The sequence below is a fragment of the Sylvia atricapilla genome, chromosome 4 (genome assembly GCF_009819655.1).
Source record: "Sylvia atricapilla isolate bSylAtr1 chromosome 4, bSylAtr1.pri, whole genome shotgun sequence".
NCBI classification, from domain to species: Eukaryota; Metazoa; Chordata; class Aves; order Passeriformes; family Sylviidae; genus Sylvia; species Sylvia atricapilla.
The window spans coordinates 68,910,580-68,926,980 of record NC_089143.1 but is presented as its reverse complement, the minus strand read 5'-3'; the positions used below and the strand labels follow the sequence as shown (position 1 = coordinate 68,926,980).

The 16,401-nt window shown below is 49.4% G+C and overlaps 2 protein-coding genes across 3 annotated transcripts in view; one reads left to right on the top strand and one right to left on the bottom strand.

Annotated features, from left to right (window-relative positions):
• The window catches only part of BMP2K (BMP2 inducible kinase), a 49,916-nt gene extending 43,848 nt beyond the window's left edge, over positions 1 to 6,068 (top strand). For both annotated transcript variants that reach the window (XM_066318241.1, XM_066318242.1), the window contains one exon: positions 948 to 6,068. In XM_066318241.1, coding sequence (XP_066174338.1) covers positions 948 to 2,377 — 1,430 coding nt within the window. In that variant the 3' untranslated portion in view covers positions 2,378 to 6,068. The remainder of the gene's footprint in view (positions 1 to 947) is intronic.
• Positions 6,069 to 6,698: 630 nt separating this feature from the next.
• Positions 6,699 to 13,469, bottom strand: PAQR3 (progestin and adipoQ receptor family member 3). Its single transcript, XM_066318244.1, has 7 exons — positions 13,172 to 13,469; positions 12,926 to 13,088; positions 11,718 to 11,873; positions 10,792 to 10,989; positions 9,309 to 9,399; positions 8,866 to 9,014; positions 6,699 to 8,552 (listed from the first exon to the last, which is right to left on the bottom strand). The coding sequence occupies exons 1-6, from the start codon at positions 13,354 to 13,356 to the stop codon at positions 8,872 to 8,874; spliced, it is 936 nt and encodes a 311-aa protein (XP_066174341.1). The 5' UTR covers positions 13,357 to 13,469; the 3' UTR covers positions 6,699 to 8,552; positions 8,866 to 8,871.
• Positions 13,470 to 16,401: the final 2,932 nt, after the last annotated feature.

The window sequence follows — 16,401 nt, the reverse complement described above, 5'->3', positions numbered from 1 at the left end:
TCTGTGGCCAAGAGGATATTTCAGGGGAAAATGTGCTTTACCCAGTGGAGACTTAAGTGTTTTGATTTTCCTCCTGCTTCTTCTCATAGAAATCCAAGTCATTTACATTCCTGAAAACATCTCCCACATCACGGGGCTCTGACACAGGGAGAAACTGGGATTGCTTAGTGACGAGAGTAGTGCAAGTGCCACTGTACAGCCTCCCCTGCTCTTGCCATGTCTTTTTTGTACTGCTGCAAAATTTTTACTGCTTCCAGTGTTCCCAAGGCAACTACAACCACAAAAGACTCATTAGTGAATTGTTCTTTCAGTTCTAGTTGTCAGTGAATAGTGGGGAGAGAGCTGGCAGAGGAAAACAAGTAGATAAATTTCCTTGCCGTAGAGAAGCTCAGCTGACAGGTTGCATTTAGACACAATCAGAAAGCATTGCTCTCAAACGTGAGGAAAAGCAAGAGCTGTTGTGCCTCAGTTGCTGCAGAAGATAGGAGCTGCTCTCGTGACTACAGCATTGTTTGTCAGAGCAGACTGTCAAAGCAGAAGCCCATCAAAAAATAGCTTATCTGCTTAAAAAAATATAATAGAGAAAATTAAAGTGTTTAAATTCTGTTGCCTCCCATTTTCCCAAAGAAGAGTGGCAGTATAATGACTGGGTTTGAAAAGCTGTCTCTAGAGATCAGCTGTGTCCATTAGCCCCTCTGTATGCTCCCTAAATACTGGTACTGTATTTCTAGACACCTTTTGCTTTAGAAGTAAAGCTGGCAGCTCTATCTGTTGATTTTATGAGTGTTGTTTGAAATGTCAGTTCTGATTTTTAGCTCACTTCCCTCCCTAAGTACAGGATACATGTTTGCATCATCTCTTTGGATGTGTGGCTGCAGCGTGTGTGGAGTAAGTTTTGCTGTTATATGTTTTAAGTTCTCATGTGCTTTTTTTCTTTGGACCTGCAGGTTCTCCTGGAAAACAAGTGGATAACTCATCCAGCAATCAAGGAAAGAACTTAGGGACTCCAACAAAGGCTGGAAAAGTGAGCCATGCGTTTAGAGATCCCCAGGCAGGGAGGAGAAGTGCAGAGGGACACATGACAAAACGTGGTGAGGAGTCAGAGAGTGATTTTGAATCTGATCCTCCTTCTCCCAAGAGCAGTGAGGAAGAAGAAGAACAGGAGGATGAAGAAGTCTTGCATGGAGAGAATGGAGACTTCAATGATGACAATGATACGGAACCAGAGAACTTAGGCCACCGACCTCTCCTCATGGATTCTGAGGAAGAGGTGGAAGAGGAGGAGGAAGAAAAGCAGAGCTCTGATTCTGATTGTGACCGAACCAAACAAAAACGTGTGGAAGGGCTCCTGAGCACTCGGTTTAGAGATGGTATGGGCAGTGGTGAAATCACAGAGCCCAGTTCAGTGCCTATGTCCCCGCCTGAGGTGCCAAGCACTCTGATCAGCTCTGGCCAAGAATTTGATGTGTTTGGAGCTGTGCCCTTTTTCACTCTGCAGCCTCAGGCAAGAGAGAAGATGGACAAAAATGTTTCTTCTCAGATGGCTTTTCCCAACCTAAGCCAAGAGCAGGATGACTTTGATGTTTTCATAAAAGCTCCTTTCAGCAAAAAGGTGCCCCAGAAAGACGAGCAGGGGTCAGGGATGGAGCCTCTGCTCTCCCCTATCTCTCCACGGAGCGTGGATATCTTTGGTTGCACCCCATTTCAGCCATCCCTTCTCCCCAAGTCTGCTGGGAGTAGAGAGGACCTGTTTGGGCTGGTTCCATTTGAGGAGATCACAGGGAGCCAGCAGCATCAGAAGGTGAAGCAGCAGCGGAACCTGCAGAAACTGTCTTCCCGCCAGAGGCGCATGAAGCAGGAGGTGTCCAAGAACAATGGGAAGCGCCATCACGGCACCCCCACCACCACAAAGAAGGGGCTGAAACCCAGCTACCGCACCCCGGAGCGTGCCCGCCGGCACAGGAAGGCTGGCCGCAGGGACTCCCAGAGCAGCAACGAGTTCCTGACCATCTCAGACTCCAAGGAGAACATCAGTGTGGCCTTGTCTGACAGCAAGGATCGAGCCAACCCTCTGCAGACAGACGAGGCTCTACTGGATCCTTTCGGAGCCAAACCCTTCCACCCGCCGGACCTGATGCGCCATGCCCAGCACCAGGGCTTTGGGGACAGCTGTGGGGACCATGGGGCAGTAGTCGTGGCTGGCAGGCCGAGGCAGAGCTCCTTGCATGGGGCCGTTCACAGTGGGGACGGGCTGAAAACAGATGACTTTGGTGCGGTGCCCTTCACAGAGCTGGTCGTGCAGGGCACACAGAGCCAACCACAGCAGTCACTGGAGTTAGATCCCTTTGGAGCAGCTCCATTCCCTTCTAAACAGTAGAGGCTTCCTGTGAGTTCCCTCCGCTCCACTTCTCTTGAGTCCCAGAATAAAGGTTTAGTGGAGTAATTTATGTGGTTAAAATGCCAGGGGCCTAGGTAGAGCTTGTTCAGGTTGAGGAGGCAGTGGCCTGCATGCATGATGGAATTGCAAATAATGGCTAATTCTGATTTGGGTCTTTTTGAGAAAAAGAAAAAATCAGGAATGTTGTTTCCTTATGGCAGATGGCTCCCGGAATGGAATGAGAAATTGGATATGAATCCCTGTTATTGGCACCCTGGGACATACTGTCATTGTGCACTTTGGTGTTGCCTTTCCATCCCTCTGCCATGTGCCCCAGTGGAGCAGAAGAGGCAGGGAGCACACGGAAAATGTTTTCCATATGTACAAGGGGCTGATGAACTGTGGTGCTTCATCGTGTCTCAGCAGACCTAAGAACCAAGACATACTGATATCCAGATTATGCGCTGGAAATTGTAAGTCTTCGCTTCCTAGGTGAAAGCTACCTTTATTGATCGTGAAAATAAAGCAGCCACGTCCTCAAGGGGCTGTGGCCCAGAATTCGAGAGCACAGCTATGGCATGGAACCTTACAGACATCTATGCAGCAGCAGAGATGAAAGATTATTTTTTGTGTGCCTAAATGGTCAATTTTAATTTTTTTTTCTATAGTAAGTGCCATTAATGTACAATAGCAAACTGATAATGTAAAGCAGATGATTTACTGATCTGTGAGAAGCCTGAATGTGTAGGATAGTGAGCCAGTAGGGTTGGGGCTGGGATTGCAGCACTTAGGAGGCTCCTCATCCCACTGCAAGAGGGGCTGTCCTTGGGCACATATGGAGTGTTTCAGATGACTTGCAGAGTTGACTATGAGGTACAAGCATTGGACTGATTTGATTACAAACTGGGATTTGTGTCTGTTTTCCTCTTGGATTTTTATTGCAAAGAAAATGTGTATTCTCTCAAACCTGTTGGTTTTGTACCACAACAGTTTTATGAAATGATTGTAACCTAATGCTCTTTTAAGGTTTGCTAAATGCACTGAGCTTTGGAGATGCTTCCTGCCCTGGCTGTGTTCCAGCAGGAGCTGGTGGCTGCCGGACCACTGAGCTGCATTTCACCCCACGGAGTCTTTCAGGCAGGACCCCTGCCCTGCTACCCAGGACCTCGGAGGCTGAGGAACTCTGGGAGGTGCCCTGGGTGATGGGAGGAGCTGTGAACACTGCCGAGCACAGGGCTTGCTTCCTTGCTGCAGAAGCTGGTGCTGTGTGAAGGCAGGACAGCTCTGCAGACAGTCCCTCAGGACAGCCCATGCCTGGCTTCCATGGCCATCCTCACGGGGACACGGAAGGAGGTGGCTCCTCGGGTTGTCTCACATTCTGTCCTGCTCCACTGGAGGCTGAGGAGTAGGTAGCTGGGTGTTTGCACATGGAAGACATCACTGTTTGTGGCCGGGTGTCCTCAAGTCCCCCCCCATCACAGGTGAAGTGAAATATTCAGGGTCATGAGCTTCCCCCCCCACCCCTGATGCCTCCTGCTGGATATACAGGAGATCTGTGATCCTGAGATCTCTGAGGGGTGGGATTTGGTCCCTTAGAATAGTCACTGAAAACACATTGAAGACAAATCACGTGACTCCTTTGGGATCAGTTTGATAAAATGCCCCCTAGGATGTATGTGAGATTGCTTTGCCCTGGAATCTGAACGTAGCTCTTAGTGATGGTGTATAGATAGTTACCTTCATCTTCCACAGTTTCATTTCTCACAGGGTGTAAGTGGAATATTCCAGCTGTGCCTGCTACAGTGTGCCTTTTCCAGGCTTGGAAGTTAAGCCCGTAGAAGATTGAGTAGAAATGTTTCAACACAGGGCTTTATGGGCTTTATTACTGCTCTTCTCACCTGTTTGGTGCCAAAGGCTGCCAGAAGCACATGCCAGTTTTTGTAGCATTTCTGACACTCAGGTTAATGGTCTTTTTTTTTTTTTTTTTTTTTTTTTCCCTCCTCTGTACATGCTTATGGGCTGCCTTTCTCAATGTCCTTCAGAGCTGTTACCTGCCTGACAAGCTCCTGGAACAGTGAGATGATAAATGGTGCAGTGGGGTGGACACAAAATGAGATTAAAGCTGTGGTCCTAAATGTGGCTGGTCCTCACCAAAGCCATGCTGTTGCTGCCTTCCCAGTAGGAAAGCAATGGGAAGGGTTAACAATGTACATGGCACTGGGGCCTGGCTCCAGGGGCTGTTGGACATATAGGGAGGAGGCTGGGCACCAGCAGACCCAGTGTGGGCAGAAGTGATCAGGTAAATTAAAAATAGGAAATGTGTTCACATATTGTGGATTAACTCTGAGACTCCGGGCTGAGGAGGGCTGCAGGGGCTTTTGGCAGAGGGTCTGTATGTAATTATATTGCAGCACAGCAAAGCTGAAGGGAGAGGTAAGGCAAACTGCAGACCCCGGTGACTCTAGAGCTGGCACGAGTTATGGCCCATGATATTTGTCTCCTAATGGCCTTAACAAACCTGATTCTTCATACTGGAGACACCAATCAGGTTTTTGCTTAAATGTAACTTTTTCTCTTTAGAGCTATTTTATCCTTTCTCATGGTTGATGTGAGATTGGTGCACCCCACTAAGCTGACTTTGCCTGGTGTATGTAGTTTATGCACAACTGAACCCAAGTTTGGGGTTCTTTTCAGCCACTATCCACTATTCAGAGGAGGTGAAATGTGTGACTGTCAGGGAATGGGATATCCTTTGACTTTTTTAAGGGTGTGTAGAGTGCAATGTGACCTTACTTGAAATCAGGAAAGCCCTTGCTGCAGTAGACATGTACATGCTGCCTGTGGTAGCAAGAGGGCAAGGTTGACACTTCCACACAGAAATCCCAATGGATTTTTACAGCTGCTCCTTCAGCATGCTGAGGGACTGAAGCACAGGCCTTGAAGGATCAGCTGCTGGAGAGAGTGTCTGTACCAAGGTACTAAGAAGCCCTTAGTGGTTGTGGTCACAGAAAGAAAAACCAGGTAGTTGTGTTTGTGGGCTCAACGGGCCCCGAGGTGTGTAATTAATATAATTAATGCTTTGGCTTCCCTGTGTGTGGTGGGGGGCTCTGTGAGCACCAGCGTTGGAGCAAAAAGGTTATAATCACTCTGGGTGTCCCAGTTAGTAAAACCGAGTACTGTGAAAATAAATTGATATATTTGCTACTGTGAGAAAAAGAGTTTATCTGGAGTTTTTTTATACTATAGCGTGTATTTTTATATATGAGAAGTATATATAAAATATACACATGCTCACACACATCACAGACCCCTTGGAGGTGCTGTGGTTTTGGTAACGTGGCAGCCAGAATCACGTTTGTGACTTGAGTGAATATGAGTTCAGCACCAAGGGTGGCTGCTGTGTTACTGTTCCATAGTGCTTATTTTGAAAGGAAATCAAGGAGATTGTATGTATGGCTAAAGTTGTGACTGAGGCACCACCTAGTATTAAAGAGCATAAATACTATTTTAAAATTGCTGGCATTCAGCTTTTAAGTGCACTTGCCTGAACTACTCTTCCATTTCTTGTTAGACTTGGAGTTTCTAAAGCTTTTTTGTGTACTACTAAAGCAAGAACTTTTAACTTTTTTTGTGAAGCTGATGTATATCATAAAAATCCTTGGAGTTGTTAAATAAACGAACCTGGTAACAGTGTCTTTGTAGGTTTCTTCAACACTGGATTGTGAAGTGTTCATGTGTAGGCTTTCATTTACTCATTATAAGCAGTGCTGCTGCTGAATTATTTTGCAGCTGTAAGCACCTGGGACTCTCTTAAAAGTGTTTTAAGTAGTTGTATTTGCTGCCCAATCATCTTGCTGTGTCAACTGGTTAAAAATCTGTGGGTCGTGTGTTATTTTGAATTCCTTTGGTTCATTGTTACTCCTTAAAGCCCTCCTGCAGGAAGGTCATGTATGATTCCCAATGCCACTGCTGTGGACCGAGCTCTGTGCTTCTGGACAGAACTATAATGTGATGTGTGCCCCTTCCTGCAGTTGTTTAGTGGAACAGGTGTATTAAAAGCTCCTTGTATTGATTTTACTCTTGGGTGAGCTGAAGTAAGAATGAAAATGGTCAAGAGCAGATATAGCAGCAACAGGACTCTTAAAATAAAGAGTAGTGGTAGTAGGCTGCAAAGCTGAGTTCATCAGCAAATTCAGCTAGAGATTCTCCCCCAAAAATCCCTGTCTGTGTAACCCACAGGATGTGACACAAGTTCCATGGCTGAGCCATTGACATCTATTGTTTCACTGCATGAGATGCAGGAATGATGTTACTCCACGGAAAAAGCTAATGAACTGGAATTTATTTATAGGTTCAGTATGTACATCAAAGATCATCATGCAGCTTGATAAATTTTGTGTCAGGTAAAAATGCACAGCTTGGCAATCAGTTTCCTGATCTGGTGAAAACTGCTGGGTAATTAAGAATTTCCATTAAAAAATACATTAGTGAATGCTAAAGTCAGTATTATTTTAGAGCACAGACACATTCTTCAGGTATCACTGTACACATAACACTGGAAAAAGACTTATACTTCCAAGTTCCTTGTCAGGCTTCAGTAGTAGTAATTAGTGCACTTGAAACTTGTTTGGCTGTCAAGTTAAAAAAAAAAAAAAAACACATAAAAAAAAATCAGTGCTTATACTGAAAGGCTTAAAGGTCTGGGAGCTGAATCATCAATGCAGAGTCAGTTGTGCCAATACTTGTCTTTGGAGTTAAAAAAAAACCAAAACAAAACCACCACAACAAAAAAGTACCAAAACCACCCTCTGACCTAAACAGCCAGCACAGCACCCCTGTCCAGCACATCAGGAGGAGGTACTATCCTGCCTTCTCCATGCCCAAGGAGTTCAGGTGCCTATCTGTAAGCTTCCACCTCCATTACAAGTCTCCTTGGCACATCCTGACCAGAAAACAAGTCCTGCTCCTCTGCCTTAGCCCAGGGAGAGGCAGCTTTGGGCAAATAACAGAGCCTGCCTACCCTGAGAAAGTCACTACGCTGAGCCAGGCTCCCCCAGTGGATTACAGGGAAGCCCTCTCCACAAGGACATGAGACACTTAGGGTTAGTCCCAACAGCACTGTGGCCTCTAACCCAGGAGTCTGAAGGATTTCAATGCTGCTTGGAAGACTGGCACCTCTGGAGCTTAATTGTGCTGGGCTGTAGCTATGCAATAACCAGAGTATTTCATGGCTCCCTGCTGTTCATTTAACAAGAGATGGTTCCATGACACATCCTGAAACTCCAGACAGCCTTTGCACTTTGGCAGGATTGTGGCAGCAACTCCTTTTGGACAGCAGTGTCTGCAAATACAGTATCATCCTGCACCCACGGAAAGGCCAAAGGTCAGTAATCTGCAGCCCCAGCAGGTTCACTGATTGCAAAACAGCAACAAATATGGACACCCAGGTTTAGTGCTACTCCTGGAATATTCTGGAATACCAATTCCAGATTACTGAAGGGAGCTAGAGTGATTTCTTCAGGCAATGGCATGACCCCCCCTTGGGGGAGGCTATTTTTAAGATCTGCAGTGAAGATGTAGGTGTGCTGGATGTCATGTGATCTTATCTCCCAGGGAATGGGAAAGAGCTTGTCCAGACCAGGACGCAAATCCACTGGATTCCAGTTCATATGTTCCTGTGCCAATGCTGAAGCATAAAAAAACATCTTCCATGCAAAGACTGAAGGATGCACAGCCCACAGGGCTATGGTTTGGATCCAGGACCGGTTCCCACAGTTCCTACAATTTTACAGGCACGTTGTCAGAAGCATTCTCCTAATGGTGCACACCACCCAAAAACCTGGTGTCCAGGCCCGAGAACCCTTGGCTGAGCCGTTTGTGTTTGCCAGGCAACAAAACATCCTGCTGGGATCTGCATGCCAAGATAGCTCAGCCTCTTGCTGTCCCACTCCAGGAAGAGCTGTTTGGTGCTTGACTGCAGAGCAGGAACTGGCTGAGAAGGAAATGCCCCACAGATCCCAGGCACTGCTGCTGTGTTTATCAAAGCTTGCAGTAATGCTTTGTCCCAGCAAGAAGGTAACAGTCCAGGAGTCTGGAAAGGAATGGCCTAAGTTCTTGACAGCACAGCTCATCACATGAGGTCCAGATGCTCAGTCGCAAATCCTCCTGTGCTGCCCTTTGAAACAGAGCAGGGAAATGAGGTAAATAACTGTGCACATGTACTTGGCAATTCATTGTTGTTGATTTCGACAACATCCAAATCAATGCAAAGCAAACTAAAAACCTGACAAGAGCCTGAGGAAAACCCCGATGGTTTGAGACTAGAAGGGTTGTGACACTGAGCTGGAAGGGCTCTGGCAGGGCTAAGTCCAGCCTGCTCTGAAACAGCTCACAGGACCCACTCTGGGGCAGTGACCTGAGGTTCAGGCCAGGATTCCCGAAGCCTGTGTTTAGAGTATCCTGTTCCCCGAGGATGGCAACAGCCGTACCTTGGCTCACAAGTCCACGCTGTACTCAGGGCAGGGCTTGCTGTGTCGGTACTGCATGATGTACACTGTGGACTGGTGCCACCAATACAACATCACTACTGCCAGGATGTGCCACACTTGGTGGCTCGAGCCGAGGTAGTTCAGCTGGCCTGTAGGGGAGAACAGGGGCATGGAGTTCAGCTGTTAAAATCAGGCCACAGCGCCTGCAGTGCAATCAGCCTCCTGCAGAGCTCTGCCACACCCTGTCCCTAAGGGGTGACAGGGAAAGTTCTTTAACAAACTTGATGGAAGCTGTCTGCCTCCTCCCACTCTTTTACTCTGCATGGGGAACATGGTCAGCCTGCTCTCTCCCAGGAAGTTCAGGACCCACAGCAAGGACTGTGACACTGCGGGAAGCTTAACTGCAGGAAAAAAAGAAAAAAAGCCAGAAGAGAATTTCCTACCTGGGAAGTATCTTTCTGGAACTTTGGAAATATAGAAGAGAAAAGCTACAGCAGCGATGAAGTACATGACAAATACTCGAGGAGCAAACTCCTGCAAAAGAAAAGGAAGCTCTCCTATTCTGTTAGAAGGCAAAAACAGAAAAAAAAAGTCGCTGAAGATAAAAAAGAAGGCATGACAGCACCAAATCTTCCTTCCCTGCCAGTGTTAGCTACGCACAAATCCAATGGGGATGCACGTGCCAAACTCCGGGAAAGCCTGAGTGGGAAGAAACCTCTTTTATTCCAGCCTCTTACTTCTACATGCAAGCTACTGAGTTCAGCGACAGCAGACAGCATCTGTCTGTGAAAGGTCACTTGCCACTCCCCTGCCGCTGCACAGAACAGCCAGGGTGAGTGACACTGCACTTTGGGATTGTAGCTGCTGCATCAGAGCCCACAGCACTGCCCACACTGCCTGGTCAATAACCAGCAATTCAGCCACCAGGTGGATTTTGTTAGCAGAATACCAAAAGTGGACCATTTTTCTGAACTGTGGAAACAAACTGTGTACTGTAGACACCATCCTGCTATCCCAGAGGAAGCCCAATGGGGAAGTGTGGGAGCACAACTGCTGTTGATACGATTTTTAGAGGGCGAGTGTGAAATGCCCTGTATAAAGGCCACATCTATTTCCAAATGGTTCTCTGCCACATTCCACAGCAGCTCTGGACCAGGCTAAACTTTCACCCCAAGGGACAGCCATCCATCCAGGCCAGCTCAGGTATGTGCAGTTTGTGCACTTTTGCACTAAGAAAAGGAAGTGTTTCCTTCAGCAACATCAGGTGTCCCTGGGTGACTGCAGTGATTTCAGGGAGGTTCATAGTGGGGCACGCTGGACTGCCTTTAGCTGTACTGGGATGCTGCTTTCATAGAGTAATTCCAAATGGTGAAACAAACAGGAAAATAGTAACATGAAAGAGCTGTTAGGGGATTGTGTAGCAGACAGAGGGCTGAGCAGGTAAATGCTGATTTCTGCTGCCATCCTAGGAAACAGAAGAGGAGACAGATAATCATCCCAGTGTCTCCTGGTTGCCCTCTGGAGCTGTGGAGGTGGCCAGCCCTGAGCACTCATGCAGCCTGACAGGCTCTTTCCTGTTCCACAGCCACCTCAGCTCCTGGCTCCCCACCCTGGTGAGGGTGTGGTCTGCCTGCACAGACTGCTCCGTGCCCAGGCACAGACACACCTGGATCCCACTTTCCTTCTCACCGTGCAGCTTTAAGGCAGCACAGCAGAATGAAGCTTCCCAAGCTGTTTACCCCCTTTCAGTACATTTCTCAGTGCTCCCGTTTGGATCGTACTGACCAAAAGAATTTTGTCCTTTGAGGAATTTTACCTCCTCCTGCTTCCCTGTTGTTTCCCCAAGTGTAAGAATACTCAAGAAAATGGCAAGTGAAAAGCAAAAGGGAATCTTATTTCCTTTTTTTTTTTTTTTTTTTTTTTTACCTGTACAATGGACGCACCCACGCCACCATTGAGCCAAACCCAGTGGATGGTGGGAATGATTCCATAGCCAGACACGGAGCAGAAGATGATGGAGCGCAGCTTGTGCCACTGCTGTGTGAGGTAACTGGGGTGAATCTGAGCAAAAAATACTGCCAGGATCATGGCCAGCACAGTGATCAAATACACCTGGCGCCAGTACTGAGGGCAAAAAGAAACAAAGGCAAGTTTGTGGGTTTCTTATCAGGTACAAAAGTCAGCTCTGGGCACAAAGTTTCAGTGACTGAGCACAGCGATACCTCAACCTGTCCCTGCCACGAGTACCAGTGGTGGGTCTCAGTGCAGGGCCTGTGTTTGTCAGCTGGCTCTGAGGGGAAGCAACTCAGTTGCTTGGGGGCCCCTAGCACCACAAGCATCCTTTATTCCAAGCACTTCCGGCACCAAACATTTCAATGCACCTGTGCCTCACCAGCCCAGTTCAGCTCCTGGACAGCCAGGTCCACAACAGGCTGACAGGGAACTCATTTACTCATCTTGTATTAGATGGAGGGAAAACAAGGTTGTTTTTCCCTCATAGCTGCTACCTCATGGGCAATGCGGTTTGAATAAAGTACCTGTGATGGGAAACATCCCATGATCAGCCTCAGGCACAGGATACAGGTAGGACCTGTACTTTCCCTACCTTGAGAGAAATTTAAATATTTCCTTTTGGCCTGTGTGATCAACAGTTGGAAACGAAAACCTGCATTTGCCTGTCTCTTCAGCTGGCACAGTTCTGCTGAGGTCAGAGGGACGTGTTCCAGTTCCCATCCCTGTCTCCCCACTCCTGTTCTATCTGGACGCCTGTACTGAACCCCCTTCCTGCAGCACAGAAGCTACAGTGAGACCACACAAATTAAACCCTGCAAGGACATGCGCTCCTGACTCACGTTACTGCAATAGAAGGCATAGAACACCCCTGACACGTAGCAGCCCAGGATCCCGATGGAAATTCCCGCGTAATCCAGAGCCATCCAGCGCCGGCTGGTCTTCTCAGAGCGGTGACAGCAGAACAGGTGATATCCTACTGAGCAAAGCATACAGACCTACACAGAGGGCCAGAGGAGGAGGGTTAATTCCTTACAAAGGAACAGGGAGCACAGCAAGTTTCAGCTCTGCAGCTGGAGCAGGCACCCGGCCCATGACACATTGTGCAGTGCTCCTTGGTGCAGGCACCTGTGATCCCTGCCAGCCAGCCATAAAGCTGCTCTGGCAGTGGGGAGGAGGAGCAGGACACTGCAAACCATGATGACCAGCTGCACAAGTGAGAAACGTGAGCTGGCAGTGCTCCAGGGAGACACATCTGCACCAATACAGGGGGAGGATGAATTCCACTGGGCCAAACTGTCCCAGGCAGAGCCCAAAGCTCAAATCTGCCCTGACTGCCCAGCACCCACCATGTGCCTTTACTGAGGGAACATACAGAAGTTTAACTCCTAATGCACAGGCTGCTTGTTTGCTCCTAGGCTGGCTTAAAATCTTTTCCCTTAGAAGTGCTTGGTTCTCTGTAACCTTCTGCAAGAGGAGGGAGGAGCACTAGAGTAATGCTTTTCCAGCCAGTGAGAGAGTTTTCCCCGCTTGTGGCTGTACAAAGGCATCCTGTACCCTGCAGAGAACACAAACAAGATCTCTCTGTGCTCTTGCAAGGACAGTGCATTTCATCGGAGCTGCAGTGGCCCTTTGAAGTGGTGTGGAAACAGATTTATGTTACAGACAAGTAAGAACAGATTTTTTTTTACAGACAAGTAAGAAGTCAGGCCACCAGCCCTCTTGCCCTTCCCAACCATCAGGCCACGGCTGATGTCCCTGCTCCGGTGCTTGGCCTTTTCCAGCAGCACGTGGTGCCGCCTGGAGCCGCGGCAGGCCCCCCTCAAACTGCTGAAGCTCTAAGACTCGGCCTGGACAAATGCGCTTGTTTACCACTGACTCTACCCTATGCCAGCCGTGTTCAGTTTTCCCCAGCTTATCCCAGGTCAAATCCGAGCCAACCAGAGCGGCTTTCACCTCGAGGAGCTTTGCCCCCCAAACCGCGCTGTTCCCGGCGCGCCCCGAGCCCGCAGAGCGGGACAGCTTCAACACGCCGGGAGCCGGCGCCCACCTGGAAGCAGAAGAGGCAGACGGAGCAGATGACGAAGTCCTCGCGGGAGGCGCCGGCCGCCGGCAGCACGGCCGTCAGGTCGTAGATGCCCAGCGTGAAGAAGAGCAGGAAGCCGAGCAGGTGGCTCCAGATGTTGATGGTCTCGTTGGAGAGGATGAAGAGGCTGAGGGAGAGGAGACATAAGGAGGGGCAGGCGGTGAGCGGCGACGGGGGCGGGGGAGGCCCGGGGCCGCGGGCCGCGCTCACCTCTTGATGCAGAGGCGGGAGGGCAGGTAGGCGCGGTATCCATCGGTGATGTAGGGGTTGTCCTTCAGGAACACCGGGATCTGCTCGTACGTGTAGAGCCGGATGCCGCGGGGCACCAGCACCGGCCAGTACTGGTAGCTGCCCAGCTCGATGTAGTGCGCGCTGCGCAGCAGCTTCTGGTGCATCCTGCCCGCCACCGCATCGGAGCGCCCCAAGCCGTCCTCCCGGGCCGGGGGCCGCGACCGGCAGCGGGATCGGGATCGGGAGCGGCGCCGGGAACGGCCGTGATGGCGTCACCCCGCGGCGCACACCGATGACGTCACAGTGCAGCCCCGCCCATCCCGTGCCGGCGATGACCGCGAGGTGGCGCCCGAGAGGCGCCGGGGCCGCTCCGAGTGCCCGGAGCCCTTAGGGCGCCTTGGAGTCCTCCCATCTCCAAGACACTTCAGAGGCGTCAGACCCGCCGGGATGCCCCGAGGCGCCTCAGACTCCCGGGATCTGTCAGAGCCCTCACACCTCTGAGACCGTCCGGGACCCCTCAGAGCCGTCAGCCTCCCGGGATCCCTCAGAGCTCTCAAATCCCTGTGGCCTCTCAGACCCGCCGGAATCCCTCGAGCCCCTGAGACCCCCTCAGAGCCCTCAGACCTCCGGGACCCTGGGAGCCCTCAGATCTCTGGGATCGCCCTGGACACCCTCTGAGCCCTCAGATCTCTGGGGTCGCTCTGGGACCCCTCATACCTGCTGGAACCTTTCAGGGCCCCTCAGAGCCCTCAGACCCGCCGGGACTCCCTGAGGTGCCTCCGACTCCTCAGACCTCCTGGACTCCTCGAGTCCCTGAGACCTTTGGAACCCCCTCAGGGCACCTCAAAGCCCTCAGACCTCTGGGGCCCCCTGAGGTGCCTTGGACTCCTCAGACCCCCGGGGTGCCTCAGATCCCTCAGACCTGCCAGAACCCCTCAGAGCCTTCAGGCAGAACCCCCCAGGGCATCTCAGACTCTCAGGGCCCCTCAGGGCTCTCAGACCCTCACAACCCTCTGAGACACCCTGGGGTGCCTCAGTCCCTCCTGGACCCATCAGACTTCCAAGATCCCCTGAGATACCTTGGATACCTCAGAGCCCTGGGGTGCCTCAGACCTTCCAGGATCCTCCAGGACTTCTCAGAACCTCTGAACCCATTGGGCCCCCCAGGGGTTCCCTCATACCCTTCAGCTCTCTGAAACAACAGAGACATGCTTTTGAGCCAGTCATGTCTTCCTCTCAGGTAGGCCCGAGTCTGCAAACCTCAGTGAGAGAGGCCAGGAACACACCTGTCAGATCTAACAACACTGAGGGCTGTCATTCCCTGTGGGAATTGCAATTGCACTGTGCAAGAGCAATCTCTGGTTAGTTGAGATCATAATTACTAGCATTTTGGGGATTTCCCTGGATACTCTATGAAGGACCAGAAAGGCCTTACTAGTGAGCAAGACTCTTCCAAAAATTTGCATTGCCTCAGTAAGAAAAGTTGTATGTTGTGTACCAGCTGATTTTAATGTGTTTTCTGCTAAAAAAAAATAATAAAAAAAAATGTGGGGGAAAACCAGTAATTCCCTAGGTATAGTAAGATTTCTGGTTTCAAAGTTGCAGACAAGTGTGCCACAGGGTAATCCTGGTTCACTTGGTCCTCCCAGCCAGTCCTGTGCTGGGAAGGCCCCTGCAAAGGTGTTTGGTGTCATTAAACCAAAAAGTATGAGGAGTGTGTGGGGTTTTCCCATGGCAGAGATGTGTAATGTGAAGTAAAAATTGGGGATGATGGGAGTTTAAAATCCACACTGACAGTCAAGGCCAGGTGTTCAACAGAACCAGCTGTCCTGTCTGACCTCCAGATTTGTGTTGCGCCATTTGGTTCCCCAAATTAAGTTGGATTAGGTCAGCAGCAGCTCTTGATTATTTGTACCAATCAATCATTTATTGAGATTTCTTCCTGTTAGTGTCCTTAGAGTGCTGTTGCTCCTGCCCCTGCAGACCTGCTGGTAGCTCCTCCTCTGCTCAGCTGCTCTGTGCTCTGGGTACCTTTTCCCCTCATGTAACCCCAGGACCTTGGAGTTTCCCAGAGGAAGCCTGTTCACAATAAGAATTGAGCAGGCTTAGCTCTAAGATACTTGCGTTTCAACTTCCTGGGAGCCTGACCCAGAATGGTTCATTTCTGTTTTACTTAGTTTCTCTTTTCTGTTCTGTAACTGCTTCTCTGGTTCAGCATTTCCCATTCACCCAAGTTTGCAACTAATGAAGTTAGTAAGACTAATTTAGGAAAGAAGCACAGAGGAAATGCATTCTGCAGGGAGATCCTCAGTCGTAGCTGTTGTGGCAGGAGGAGAGAGCCTCGAATCTCGGTGAGCTGGGGGAAAACTGTGTGCACTCTTGCCAGCTCCTGCTGACAGACTTGGGAATTTCTTGTTTGCTCCAGCGTCAAACCGCTTTTGTCAAACCAAAGGGTGATCAGAAATTTGATACCGAGTTAAAAATCTTAATTAGTCTTAATTGTCCATTGTCTCATTAGCTTACTGAGAACATTATACCTGCAAAAAGCACTTTGGTTCTAAGCCTGGTGAAATTTAAATGAACTCCCAAGTGCTTCAAGGGGTTCAGTCAGAAGAAATCGGTGCTGACAGCGCTTGTTTTTTCCGTAAAGAAGCTTAATTGGCTGTTAAGTTAGAGCTTTGAAGCTTGGATAGGAGGAGTGTTATAGGTTAAAGTAATAGGGAAAGTTGAGAAACAATTAGGGCAGATTTCAATTAATTACTTACGCTATTCATTTTGAGTTTATTGAACAATTGCGTTGTATGTGTAAGAGATTGAAATTAGCCATCTGTGGGAAGTAGTTTTGACCTAAATTGACCTTCCTGGGTAAGTAAGTAGCTCACCCGAATTCCTACACCGGCTCTCGAATTTCACTGGCAGATAAGATTAATTGAGATGAAAGATGAATGTGCTTGAGAGGTTCCATACTTTTCTGTTAGGACCGGAGTCAGCTGTCCAGAGAGAGGCAGGGAAGGCTCTCAGAGAGGTGGCTGAGGAGGCCACCCAGGAGCCGAACTGTCTCTGTTGGCCCTCCCCGCCTGCTGAGGAGCGCATTGAGAGCAGGTGGCTCAGGGAGCAGCTGCAGGTTGTGCCCAGGGTGGAGGAACGGCCGGTGCCCTCGGCGAGGAGCTGTGTGTGTCTGCATTAAAATTATTTAGGGAGCAAGAGGT

What these genes read in the sequence shown, in the direction of transcription:
- PAQR3 (XM_066318244.1), bottom strand. Translation starts at nt 13,356, where the DNA reads ATGCACCAGAAGCTGCTGCGCAGCGCGCACTACATCGAGCTGGGCAGC. An exon ending in ATGCCTTCTATTGCAGTAAC is followed by an intron (nt 10,990 to 11,717) that starts GTGAGTCAGGAG and finishes TTTTGCCCTCAG; the next exon opens with TACTGGCGCCAGGTGTATTT. An exon ending in TCCAGAAAGATACTTCCCAG is followed by an intron (nt 9,015 to 9,308) that starts GTAGGAAATTCT and finishes TCTCCCCTACAG; the next exon opens with GCCAGCTGAACTACCTCGGC.